Source organism: Botrytis deweyae, assembly GCF_014898535.1.
Source record: "Botrytis deweyae strain B1 chromosome Unknown BDEW_037, whole genome shotgun sequence".
Taxonomy (NCBI): Eukaryota; Fungi; Ascomycota; class Leotiomycetes; order Helotiales; family Sclerotiniaceae; genus Botrytis; species Botrytis deweyae.
In genome coordinates this window covers 272333-286102 of record NW_024066244.1, presented here as the reverse complement: position 1 = coordinate 286102, position 13770 = coordinate 272333, and the positions used below count along the sequence as shown (strand labels likewise).

Genomic DNA, 13770 nt, shown 5'->3' with positions numbered 1-13770 from the left:
CAGTCAAATACCCTTGTTAGCTGCAACTTCCCATAAGCGAGAAGTTATTTATTCACAGATTGCGCCATTTATGTACTGGAACATTAGATATGTAATCGAGAACCCATATTTGAGGTTGGTAATGCCTTTAAGATATCTTCAACCCGAATCCTAACATCGTACCCCTTGCATTGTCATTGAATGGAAGTGATAGTTTTAGGCAAATGGAGTTCCTAGTGAGGCGCTTGAGATGGGGAAAGGACTAGGGGCCAGAGTGTGCAAAAAGTATAAAATGCCCTTCTTTCCTGACCTAGGTAACATTTTTTCAAGCAAATATTAACAGTCGCATTCGGGAACATTTTTTGGAATTCACAGTTCAAGGATTGAACAGTAAAATTCACAGCTCACAATGTCTGACACAAAGACATATCTCATAACTGGCGCGAATCGAGGTTTGCATTATCCAAACACATCTGCAACAATTCTTCAAATCTGACCATTCCAACAGGACTCGGTCGTGGCCTTCTAGAAGCTCTGGTTCAACGACAAAACACCACCGTTATAGCTGGTGTCCGAGACCTCTCGTCCACGAGCTCGAAATCACTCTCTGATATCTCTACAGCCACCGGTAGTCGCATCATTCCACTTGCAATTTCCAGCACCAATGACTTGTCTCCTTCTCAAGCTGTCGAAGCACTCCAAAAGACTCACAGTGTTACATCTATCGACGTAGTCATCGCTAATGCAGGCATATCACAATACTACGGCAAGGTCTCCGAGACCCCTCTATCCGAAGTACGGGATCATTTCGAAGTCAATACGATCGGAGTTCTAACTCTCTATCAAGCCACTCTTCCCCTCCTGTTGAAGTCTCCAACTCCAGTTTTCGTGGCCTTGTCGACATCTCTCGCGAGTATCGGTGCTATGGGGGACATACCAGTTCCAGCTACTCCATACGGAATGAGTAAAGTGGCATTGAATTACATGGTTCGAAAGATCCATTTCGAAAATGAGAAACTTACTGCCTTTGTTTTGACTCCAGGGTGGGTACAAACGGACATGGGAAACGCAGGAGCGACAGCCATTGGATTGGAGAGTGCTCCGGTCAAAATCGAGGAGAGCATTAAAGGAATGCTGGAGAAGATTGATAATGCAACAAGGGAAGGAACATCGGGGACTCTGCAATCGTTCGATGAAACAAAATATCCTTGGTAGATGAATGCTAGCCAGTTTTTTCCTTTGCCAAAAAGGCTTCGTCTAATTAGTATAGTTTAACTCCATCCTTTCTGCTTCTTAGATGGCGTCACTGCATACTTTGAAGGGGACAGTAGCTTCCAACATTGTCTCCTCGACCCCTTAGTCAAAACAAGTAGAATATTCCAGACAAATGGGTCATCTCTCCGAAATCTCACATCCATAATATGTATCTCATGTCCTCGAAAATAATTATTCAGGTTGAGGCCCTTTTTGAAGCATTATGCAGCAGGTCTTTGTACATTGAAGCTTTCATATCATCCTTATTGGGGAGTCATTGGGAGAGAGTGAATTCGGGAGCTCTGTCAACTCCCCTGATCTGGCAGACCTAATCCCACTTAGAAAAGGATCACCAGCGTCAGATTTTTATGCTAACACTTGCACGGAGAGTTGCGAGTGAGCGCTCGAAGAAAAAGCAGAGACAAGAAATGCGTTCAACCCGATACCCGAGCCTCAGTCGATTGAGCTCAAGTCAATTATCCTTGAAGCATGATCTACCCTGCTGTTGCAAATTTGTGGAAATTTGTGGGATATAAGCAGAAGTCGAGCAAAAGACTATAAAATTTGCTGAAACATTCGATCATGCAGTCCGCACAACCAATCTAGATTGATCTCAACAAGTAAAATAATGCTCGAAAGCGAATGAATTTCGTCTGAGTTCACTGGTATCTCGCCATCACAAATGCAACCAAAATATGGGCCTCTCGGGCTACCGTAAAAGGACGTCAAACGAGACAGGTAGACAAGAAACAAGTTATCTTCGGGTATCATCATTTCTATATGCTTAAAATTGTCCTTCAGTATTCCCATCACCCATACTCTTACTACTGCTACTACCACTCTGGATAGCACCTAAAATGCCATCTATATATGACGCACCGCTCCATTTTTGGTGCGTCAATACATCTACACCTAGCTCTTTTTCTCTTCTCTGAATCAAGTTTACATATGCGAGCATACCATCATCCTTGAATGCCTTTGACAATTCGCTGGTGATTGTTGCCGTAGAATGAAGACCGGCGAGCGAGATTAATTGTAAGACGAATCCATGCTTCGCAATATCCCAAATGAAAGATTTCAGAGTTTCGTCAGTGAAACCATGACCCATCCAGTTAAATGAGGGAGAAAGATTGTAGACTAACCCTTTACCAGGGTACTTGGCACGAATCTCGCCGGAGAATTGTGCTGCATTTTTGACGTTAGGGTCTCCGGTCTCAACCCACAAGAGGTCGGCATATGGTGCATATTGAATCGCTCGCTTTGTGGCAGCTTCCATACCAGCCTTATAATGATAGAAACCTTCTCGTGTTCGAGGGATATCTATATTGAAAATTATTGGGGCTTTGCTGTATTTTGTAGCCAAATCCTTTCGTTTCGTGATCGACATATCCCGATCTTGCTTAGTAGCTTCAAGGTACTCGTTGATACTCGACTCCGAGACACCTTGTTCCTTCAATTGCTTGACAACGGCTTCGTCACACGTCATGAGTTCCGTTTTCTTCACCCATTCCGCTTCAAAAGCATCAATCTCAGCGCCTGTAGCTCCTGCCAATTCCATGGCTTGCAAAGTCTCCGCCAATGACTCGATACCGTCTTCTGCGACGCCTTTGATGAATTCATGGTCTCGCACATCAATCGCACTGCTGAGAAGCTTTCCGCTTTCGGAGTCTGTTCGTGCAATTACTAAGTTTTCCGACCCCATAACATCCCATTGGAATCTCGCAGCCACCAGGCGATTAATGTGTTCTCCGACCGGCACTAAAACTTTGCCAGCAAGATGTCCGCACTTCTTTCCACCATGCATTTGATCCTCAAAGTGTACAGCGGCAGCTCCATTCTCTGCGAAAAGCTTGGCAAGCTTCAAAACAGCCGAAAGTCCGCCATGCCCTGTGTCTCCGTCTGCGATAATGGGCCTGAGATAGTCGGTATATGGTGTCTTTGCCCGTTCTTCCTTACTTAACTTTCTTCTAGCATCCCATTGTTTTCGATCGTGCATTGACTGCGCTTTTGCCAACCGTTGGACTTGATTTGGTACGGTATTGTAAGGGTAATCGCCGAAATCTGGAGATACCTCATTCGTGGTCGTAAGCACAGAAGAACATGCCCATCCCGAGATATACAGGACTTCCTGGTTCGCAGCTTGTTGGGTCATTTGTACAGGATCAATAGCACCCACTATTAATCAATTGAATTAGTTTATGTCTTCCAAGCTCCGAGCCTCATGATTCATCTTACTTGTATGTATTGGTTTTCCATTTGCCTCCCGCTCTTTAATTAAATTGAATAATTTCCTAGCCATGACGGAGCTTGGGTATGATTGCTGCTGACTCCCACGTTTTGAGACAACATCTGCCGCAGAATATGGTCTCTTGATTCCTTCATATCTTGGACTATTCCACCATGCTTCCACTTCCTTTATTTGTTGTTCGTATAATTCGTCTTCAGCCGCGCCAGCTTTCTGCGATTCCGGTACGAGCTGGAATGAATCCGATGCTAGAGGTCTTGATATTGGGTCACTGAGAGCTTTCAAGCTGGACATCCTAATACCAGAGGTAGACAAATGATGAACAGTAATGATTGAACTTCTAGCAGACAAAGCTCTGCGGGGCGCCACAGAAGCAATTCTGCGAAACATTTTGAGATGCTCTATTAGAAATGGGTGATTTTCAACAAAGCAATAACTTATACCAACTCTTACCTATGCCGCTGATTAATCAGGAACCATTCATGCTACACCGTCATCGGGATGCAGTTTGGTTGTATTTTCGGTTTCGTTCGGTTGTTTATTTGATGATCAATCGATGTGGCCGAGATACGTAATTATAGTTTCACCCCTGGTGTGATATAAACAAAGCACATGTCCATGTAAATGCCGGTCGGACCATTTACCCGCCTGATAGATCCAGACCACCAGATTTATTAGTTACAGTCGATAGAATACGATTCGTCAATGATGTCTTGTCCTAATGTGCTCCGTTTATCCTCGGCATAACCTACCGATGATCTGGAGTGTATTATCCAACATCATCCCATATATCTTTCTTAGGTTCTTGGTAGTACTTTGGTTTCATTTCACATCTACCACAATCAATCGTTGAGACGTTTTTCCAATGTGAGTTGAATAGGAATTGTTTATCGCTTGTTCAATTACTGACCATTCAAGTGATATCCAGCATCTGAATTGGGTTTACCCCGCGAATCTGCCCCACGATTTACCCCATCCGAGCTCCACAAACAAAATATACATCCGACGTTATGGCGATGAACGGCAGAACTGCGTCGCAGGCTTTCAGATCTTTGCGAGTATGGCTTCCACTTCCGACTTGATACATCATGCTAACACTGATTTTCTAATAGCCTGCCGGTGTTCGTACTTTCGCCCTCCCAGCCCATCGAAATTATGCTACATCGTCCGAGCCAGATCTCAAAACTACCTTCAAGGAGTGCATTCCTGCGAAGCGTGAGTTGTTGAAGAAGGTCAAGGCAAATGGCAGTAAAGTTATTGGCGAAGTTAAAATCGAGAACACAATTGGTGGAATGAGGTACGATAGATTCCTACGACATGGCATAAACGACACTAACGATATAATAGAGGATTGAAAGCCATGGTATGGGAAGGATCAGTTTTGGATGCCAATGAAGGAATTAGATTCCATGGCAGAACTATCAAGGACTGTCAGAAAGAGCTTCCAAAGGGAACAAGCGGAACCGAGATGCTTCCAGAAGCTATGTTTTGGCTGCTTTTGACCGGACAGGTCCCTTCTACATCCCAAGTCAGACAATTCTCCAAGGAATTGGCAGAACAAGCGGCACTTCCGGACTTCGTCAACAAAATGCTTGACAACTTCCCAAAGGACCTACATCCAATGACTCAATTCGCTATTGCTGTTTCAGCACTCTCCCACACATCAAAATTTGCCAAGGCATATGAGAAGGGAGTCAACAAAGCAGATTACTGGGAGCCAACTTTCGACGATAGCATATCTCTTTTGGCAAAACTTCCAGTCATTGCTGCCAAGATTTACCAAAACTCCTACAGAGGTGGTGGAGCTCTCCCTGCTCAGGTTGATCTGGAACAAGATTGGTCCTACAATTTTGCAGCCATGCTCGGTAAGGGAGGCAAGGAGAATGAGAACTTCCAAGACTTACTGAGATTATACTTGGCTCTTCATGGTGATCATGAAGGTGGAAATGTTTCAGCACATACCACTCATTTGGTCGGAAGTGCTTTGAGTGATCCCTTCTTAAGTTACAGTGCTGGTCTACAAGGTCTTGCTGGACCACTTCACGGGTATGTAGTCAAATCGTTTCGGTTAAGCCGCAATTACTAACTGCTCTTAGTCTGGCCGCTCAAGAAGTTCTTAGATGGATTTTACAAATGCAAGAGCATGTTGGAACCAAATTCACCGACAAAGACGTATCCGACTATCTCTGGTCGACTCTCAACTCGGGTCGAGTTGTTCCAGGTTATGGTCATGCTGTTCTTCGGAAACCAGATCCCCGTTTCGAAGCTCTCATGGACTATGCCTCTTCTAGACCAGAGATTGCTAAAGATCCCGTCTTCCAACTTGTGAAGAAGAACTCTGAAATAGCTCCAGACGTCTTGATGAAGCACGGAAAGACGAAAAATCCGTATCCGAACGTAGATTCTTCATCCGGTGTTTTATTCCATCATTATGGTTTCCATGAGACACTTTACTATACAGCGACTTTTGGCGTTAGTAGAGGGTTGGGACCTTTGGCACAATTGATCTGGGATAGAGCGTTGGGATTGCCAATTGAGAGGCCTAAGAGTATTAATTTGGAGGGATTATTGAAATTAGCAGAATAGATCTGGCCTAGAGAAAAGTTTCAGGGAATGTACAACACATATGATTTCAATGAATTAATGATTGATTTTCTAGAGATCGTGCGCACTTGTTTGCGGCGACTGATGCTTGAATAACTTGTTAGGTGAGGGCAAAATGCAACTCGAATTCTCAATCGTGCAGAAGACCGACAAACTTATAAGTTAGTCCGTTATTGTTGTTAGTGTTCAAATGGGATTCGCATTTTATACAGAGATATCAATGCGAACAAGACCAAAGCGCAAGTCAGCCGAAAAGTACTACACAACTGATCCCGTGTGTCATCAGATATAAACGTTGCAGGGGAGTTTGAGATCAATCTAAATATTCTCAGCTCTCAATGTTATTTGGTAGTATTAGTTTCCCTAATCTAAAGCATTCATGAGCATCAAGCGGACGTAGTTCCTTCAAGATTCGTTGAGCCATGCAAGCAAATCTCGCTTCTACTACTTGTAGTCGCCTGAGCGCGCCCTTAAAAGCATTTAAGCGCAGCACGAGAGCATACTTCAACGGTAACATGTGCGCTGTGGGTTCAGGGGTTCATGAGAAGATGTCCGCTATGTGGGTTCAATTCCCACCGATTTCCCCGTTTCAGAGCCTGCCTAGTGCTACGAAATGAAGTCCGTAATCATAGAAGACTGCGATGAGACTCTGTGGGTAACGATTCTCAGTGGGTAACTGTCCATCGGACTCTTCTTGTATTCTTTTTTTCTTTCTTTTGAAATTATTTTTTGCTACAATTCACTGGCGGGTCCACAATTTTGTATTGTGTCTGTATCTGCGCTCGTGTTATAAATTCTAAAATAGTACGGCACGCCGCCTCTCAGAACCGTACTGCATGTTCTTACTAGCTCTTTTTTATATATTGGACATATTTTCAAGCCCCAACATTACATAAAAAAAAATCTCAATCTCACTTCCTCTACTACGTCACAAAACACATCCTATCATTTTCAAAAGCAGACCAAACTTTATATTGAAGAAGAAACAACCCCAATGTCACCTTCACGACATACAGGAACTGCTCTGGCTGCGGCTGGGGACAAGGGTGAGCCGTCTCCTCATTTTCGCTGTCAAAACATGCTCCCAAACCACAACATGCTCCAAGCTAATCAATGATAACTATAGTACAGAGGGCAGGCAAGAGACTTACACGCGGTAAGCAAATTAGCGGAGGTAAGAATCATTCTTCTCCCATCCAAAAAGAATTTATCGATAGCTAAATCGTTCCTTGTCAAAGATCAAGCTGTCAAAATCCGAAAACTACGTTTGCAGCGCCTTCAAAGAATTAAAAAGCGACAAGCTGACCATACGATCACAAAAACGCTAAATAAGTTAAGCCTAAATCCAACTATTGAGAAGAAAAGAGAAGGCACAATCAAGCAGCGAAGCTAGAAGCTTATTAAAGTTAATCAAAGGTGGATGTGAATCTGGAGCAAGAAAAAGTTACCACTTAGCGTAAATAGGGAGGATTGGGAGGAGATATGGACCAGGTCCCAGCGCAAAGGGCAGGCATTAATCCATAATTGATCTTCACATTATGCAAAGCGAGGATCAGAGCTGAGAGGCTCCACGCGCTCAAACCTACACCTCCATGGATGCATTTAGTTGATTTCATCTTGCATTTACACATCAAAAATGCAGCCGAACATAGTTTATTAAACCACAACTGCAATGCAAACCCCTGATACTGAGGTCAATAACACCCTTCAAAAACTCTGAGGCTCCATAATTTCATCGTAAATTTTCTTGTGGTAAACGACCACTGCTTCAATTTCATCTTGACTCTTAGAAATGAGGAATATTATACTAAAATATAGCTCTTAGATCAATGACGTCATTGAGACGCAGAGCGAGGAGGGAGACTAAATCTAGAGAACAGGAAGCTCTTGCTTAAAGCTCCTTACACGCGGGTGACAGAATGATTGTTAAATTAGATACATGGATAGCAAAACATTCACTTCAGCGGAGACTAGGTGAAGGCAAAACGGCATAGATCCACTCAATGCCAACTAATGAAATAATTGGACAAAGTTGGAAGAACTACTTAAGACGTTAAGAAAGCAGGATACTCATTTGACTACGCGCAGGATATCGATACTTAGGAGTCGGTAGAATGACAACACATGCCAGAATTTCAGCCTCTTCTTTCCGACCGCTTTACCTGGATTTTTCTTGAAACGCCGGCAGGGGAATTTACCTTCGATCCACTTTGGAATTGAGAAACACTAGGCTCACAAGAACTGTGAAGAAGAAAGGCAATCGTAAGAATTGCTGATATGGTGCATCATGATCCAGAACTATGTATCCGCGAAGTGAGCTTATATTCTCGGGTGAGGTGTTTTCTTATTGATATTATGACATCAAATAGGCTCGGACTTTGCTCCCTTTTCTTCTGTGCTTGGTTCAATGATAAAGCAAGGAGCTTGAACAAAAGTCAATTCAATAATGTCATTGCGAAGGAGAATGGTTATTCAAAAATCTAGATGTACATCAACGTACTGGTGATCGCGATAATAGAAGTAACGACATTATTAGCCCTTAACAAAAAGTTATCCCGAAAGAAATTAGGTTCTTCAACAATCAAATCTACAAAAAGTTTTCACTCTTATTTCTCCGAGATACCATCAGCATTTGTCACGTTTAATCAAGGTTAAAGTGGATTGTCAATTTTAGAAATTAGGGGAGTACTGGCCTCAAGTGTATTAGGATTGTCTATTCCTACACACAGCTGGCTCTTCAGATAGAGTGCAACATTGACAATTAGGGCCTATTATCGTAGGTACTACGTCATCTATACTCTTCTCAAACCTGTAAATAGGGTCTAAGTTTCTCTTTACGAAATGGTGTAGTACTAAAGTAGATATCGTATGAGTTTTATAGAATTACATAAAACTGATCTTAAAGCTTAAGAATCTCATTAGTGACCCGCTTATATATTAGACATAGATTAAAACCAGCGGAAAAGATTAATCAATTATCGATGAATCATATGATTATAATAAAGCTTTCTGATACTTACTCCTTTGTGTATATACATCAAATATATAATGTATTAAATATTGACTAATTTCAAGATTCCGAGATTGATTTCATAATATTTCTATCTTGAAGAGATAATAGCCGATATGTGATTCAGCGTTGGAGAAAAAACAAGGGCATTAAACTCAATCCTGGTTAGTGGAATGTAACTATCTACGTACCTAGGTATAATTAGTATAATAGAGTATCTTCTAAAGTCAATTGAAGGTATCCTCTAGAGGTTCACGTCATGAACGACTTATAAATTGAGAAATAGTACCCAGACTCAAGATTAATAAATCAAACATGTCCTGTGAAAAAGATGGGGAGAGAGGATATTTAAAGGGGGAAATCTTGATCGCATTTGTTGCGTATAGTGAGAATCAGATTAAGTCAAGCATAGTTGAAAATTCACTTGTATAGGGAATTGTGAAGGGCAATTGATGTAGGCCCACTCTTCTTCTTACTACCACCTGCAAAAATCTAATTAGCAAGTCAAATATCAAATCCTGTTAGGAATTTTTCGAAGGGTATGATACCATGGTGACAAGTAAGTGACTTTCGCATCACTAAGCATCACATCCATCCATTTCTGGCTAACTCGAGTTGAACATCAGTTAAACATCTTCATAAGATTCTTCCTTCGCCTCAGCGGAAGGCTTTCTTCCTACCATGATGGATTCTTAACTTGAGTCTCCATCTTTACATTGAAATAGTCATGCACTGTTGTAATTTCCCCTTCTATGGTTTGTCTTGGGTCACAAGTATGTGCATATGACGCGAACGTATACCTATATGACATGATGTCGTTGTTACCGTTATGAAATCTAGTTATTACAAGGTTCGCTCGATCCTTATACCTTCAATGCTTTCTTTGGACTAGAGTAATGCATGCCAAAAAAGATCTGGGGCCATTTTTGTAATGGAATACATGTTTTTGTAAAAGTTACTTGCCAGAAAAAGCTACGTGCAATTCAAAATGCAATAGAATAGCTGATGTGCGGTTATCCTAACCAGAGAAAAAAATTCAAAGAAACAAAATGCAAAAGAACTTTCACTCTTAGATCTCCAGATCACCAACAGCAGTTGTCACGCTTACACGTAGAAGCTGGTTCTTCAATTCCAAGGAATTGTAGGGGTTCAAACCCTCGCGTTCGGAGCATGACATAATCCTCGGACCCACTTTGCCTTGACCCTCTAATCAGTAAAGCTGTCATCTCAATTAGGTCGAATGCGCTTGTGATTTTCGATACAAATATATTATTATATATCTATTCAATAAAAAATGATTATAGCTGTATACTTAGATATATTCTAACTATTATTATAAACACAGGATTTTCATTTTTGCTTTTCTAATTTACTATATCATATTCCAAAAATAATATAACTCGGTAGGTTATTCAAGGTATTATAAACTAGATGTGTCTAAATAATATAAACTACAGAAGACTAACCAGGTTGAAGAGATTGCAGATGCTCAACGGGAGAAACAATATTAAGAGCCAGCTGATGTTACGCGATGAAATCTTCGATCGTTTATTTAATATTAAAAGACCGGACTAATGATATAGACTATAAACTAGGCAGAAAACTGTTATCACATCCCTATTCTATGCTATACATACAACAGAAAAGAACCGTCGTAAATTCAAGCGGCTGTATTGATGTCCGATTAGCATTGGCCCTGAGTGGCTAAGCGAATGCAAGGTGTGAAACCGATGACTAAGCCGTCTAATCCATCCTCGTAACATCTTGAAAGAAGATACGAATTAGAAGATCTAATGATATTCAGACTCAAAAAAACAAGACAGATAGATGTATAAATAGATGGGCAGTTGAGATATTGAGTGTTTCATAACTTATTGATCGAATTACTTACCATATATTCTTATTGATCACTTAGCGAGATTGAGAGCATTCGACACTCTAGCTTTAGCAAAACTGGCAATTTATAGGTAAAACTATGATTTCTGAGAAGAGCTACTAGACTTTGAGCTTGTTTATACGAGATGACGTGGTACTAAAGCATGAATCACAGAACAATAAGCTTGCTGGCGTTATTACGGGTGCTCAGAGAATTGAGTTCGAGGTCATTGTAAGAAAGTTAAGGAATTCGAATATAAAGAGCATAAGGACGATAGTTGCCATTGTTCTTGTATTGGTAGCCACTATGTAGTTATTATTTGCCAGACATTTGAGAGTGTAATATTTGGATTCCACATTTGTTACGCTGAATCTACTTGAATCGTCTGTGAAGGTGTAGATGCAAGTCCAAAAGAATTCTTTTTGTTTACTTTCTCAAATGAGTTGGTTTGTTCAGACCATACCGATATCTTAGTCTTAATAACTAAAGTTTTTTTTCGTATATATCACTAATGATCTCGATTGAGATCCATCTTATTCGGTTCTACTTACATCACAGCGTAGTGGTTACTTTTGCTCTCTTCTCTGAAGCATTTATTTAGCACACCATCATAATCTTTCTATGGGTAAGGGAGAACCCTTATTACTCTTCTAAGACTCATTTTTGAGAAAATGATTACCGGATAAATACTAGATTCTGGATATAGTGCATTTGGTTCAAAAAATACTGTCCTCTAGGGAAAAGCGTGACATATTAACAAATTGCATAACCTCTGTTGAGAATTGAGCCGATATCATCTCATTATCATATAATTCGATAAATGTTCCCAAAAGATAAACAAAAAACATTGTTTACAAGGCGCGTCAAAAAATAATTCACGCGTTCTGATTGACGTGACAAGATTTGTTGATTTAGTGAGTTCTTTTCGGTACAGCGTCCTATATCTCGAACTCGCCCGTTCTTTCCCGCGATACGAACTCTTAACTCCTACAACCTCACCAAAAATCACCACTTTACCATCCCACACCCCCGAACTACACACAAAATTTACAACACAACGCAATATAATCATGGGCTATCCCGGGAAAGAACGACAGCAGCAGCTTCGCGCTGCGAAAGGCGCAAAGGGAAAGAAGGTTATCAGAGAAGAGAGACGTGCGGCTCGAGCTGGTAGTTGTGAGTCCAACCCCATTTCGAAGCTTTAGAGTTCGGTTCTTTGCATTAAAATTGGGCAACAAAGATGCTAATCGTTTCCGCAGCTATAGCTCAAGGCTCTTCTTCTTCTTCTGCAGCGGGTCCATCATTCGGTGCCGCGACTGCTGACTTCTCGGCGCAGCAACAACTGGTGTTTCGTCCTCGAGGTACATCTGGTTCTCTTTAATACTCGCTTCTTGACTCGCCAAACCTTTTAATTGACTCAATATGCTAACTGCACTTTCTAAATAGTTACCGCCACCAATCCTGCTGCATCAACCCTTGCTGCTAGTGCTGCTTCTGGCGGCTTTGCCGCCCCCTCAACCAACCAAGCCCCACTAGCCGATGGTGCCTCTCGCTCGCATGCTGCATCTCAACAACCCTTCGCCGCTAGAATCGCTGCTGTCGCAGCACGACGTACTGGCGGTCGCCACCACAGACGAAGTCGAGTTCCGAACGAGAAGGAACGCTTGTCTCGCCGTAGTGTATTTCGAGATCTTACCGCTGTTCCTTTGGCTGCACTTGGCCTCGGTCACAATCTTGGGGGGTCTGTCGCTGCTGATATAGTCGGAAATTGGCCTTCAGAGGTTCTTGGTGAGGAGCTTCTTGGTAGTGATGATGAAGAGGAAGAGGATATGGAAGATGATGATGATGGATCAGAAGATATAGAGGATGATGATGACGAGGAGATGGCAGACGTAGGATATGACTCGGATATTTATGACAGTGATGGAAACGAGTGGGCTGCGTTGGGGGTAAATATGCAGGAGGGACGACCGTGATAATTGGATTCTTTTTCCTACGGGAAGTTTTGTTAGGAAATGAATCTCTGTTCTCCATCATGCTTACAAATGTGACATCAAGACACTGCATTCTTAATATCTGCATCCAGTACTCATAACTTTACGCGGCATAATACAATTGAAGAAATAACGACTGTTAGCAATTGATGCAGTACGTGGAAACAAACATTCTCACAGAGAGTTGCTTAAAGCTTCACCTTGATCATCTGCCACTCAGTAGAATTCATTCTTGAAGCGGCGTAAACAGCTCACTTTGCGCGCACTGTCAATGTCGAGAGTGGTACTTACCAGGTACACACTCATAAGGACAAAACCTTGTGTATATGATGAAAATGCTAGACATAACAGGAAGAAATCGGAATCATTAGGAAAGAAACAAATCGCATCATTAAAACGGGACAAAGGGCTCGGGGACTGAGATATTTGTGATACAAATGCGGAGAAGCAAGACCACTCCGATTTGCTTACTTCTTTGCCGGAGTTTCGGAACGAAAGCTACTGAATGTTCAAACTATCTTGCCGACAGCATGTCAACATCTCTAAAAGATCATAACCTGGTCTAGACTTCGGCTTCTCTCAGAGATCTTGGTTCCACAATTCATCCCTCAAAAACAATTTTGCAGTAGACATACCTTCATAATTTGAAGATATCAATTGCTGTTGTAGGCTGACTTCTCGGGGGAGAGTCAATCTTTTCAAATTCATGTGCTCATCGACTTTTTTGATGCATAACAATGCTCATAGACATTCAAGAAATCCCAAAGTACATCATGATAACCCGTCTCCGTCAAAGCTATTTCAACGT

At 41.7% G+C, this 13770-nt stretch overlaps 5 protein-coding genes across 5 annotated transcripts; 4 read left to right on the top strand and 1 right to left on the bottom strand.

Moving 5' to 3' along the window:
* Positions 1-388: 388 nt before the first annotated feature.
* Positions 389-1194, top strand: EAE98_010555 (uncharacterized protein; the record flags this gene model as incomplete). Its single annotated transcript, XM_038958176.1, has 2 exons — positions 389-431; positions 488-1194. 2 exons carry the CDS (start codon positions 389-391, stop codon positions 1192-1194), a joined length of 750 nt encoding a protein of 249 aa, XP_038805536.1.
* Positions 1195-2017: 823 nt separating this feature from the next.
* Positions 2018-3868, bottom strand: EAE98_010554 (uncharacterized protein; the record flags this gene model as incomplete). Its single annotated transcript, XM_038958175.1, has 2 exons — positions 2018-3408; positions 3469-3868. 2 exons carry the CDS (start codon positions 3866-3868, stop codon positions 2018-2020), a joined length of 1791 nt encoding a protein of 596 aa, XP_038805535.1.
* Positions 3869-4488: 620 nt separating this feature from the next.
* On the top strand, positions 4489-6064 carry EAE98_010553 (uncharacterized protein; the record flags this gene model as incomplete). Its single annotated transcript, XM_038958174.1, has 4 exons — positions 4489-4536; positions 4591-4775; positions 4826-5524; positions 5575-6064. The coding sequence occupies 4 exons, from the start codon at positions 4489-4491 to the stop codon at positions 6062-6064; spliced, it is 1422 nt and encodes a 473-aa protein (XP_038805534.1).
* Positions 6065-7076: 1012 nt separating this feature from the next.
* Positions 7077-7475, top strand: EAE98_010552 (uncharacterized protein; the record flags this gene model as incomplete). The annotated part of the gene is made up of 3 exons (XM_038958173.1): positions 7077-7128; positions 7209-7238; positions 7300-7475. The coding sequence occupies 3 exons, from the start codon at positions 7077-7079 to the stop codon at positions 7473-7475; spliced, it is 258 nt and encodes an 85-aa protein (XP_038805533.1).
* Positions 7476-12038: 4563 nt separating this feature from the next.
* EAE98_010551 (uncharacterized protein) lies at positions 12039-12944 on the top strand (the record flags this gene model as incomplete). Its single annotated transcript, XM_038958172.1, has 3 exons — positions 12039-12144; positions 12228-12329; positions 12415-12944. The coding sequence occupies 3 exons, from the start codon at positions 12039-12041 to the stop codon at positions 12942-12944; spliced, it is 738 nt and encodes a 245-aa protein (XP_038805532.1).
* Positions 12945-13770: the final 826 nt, after the last annotated feature.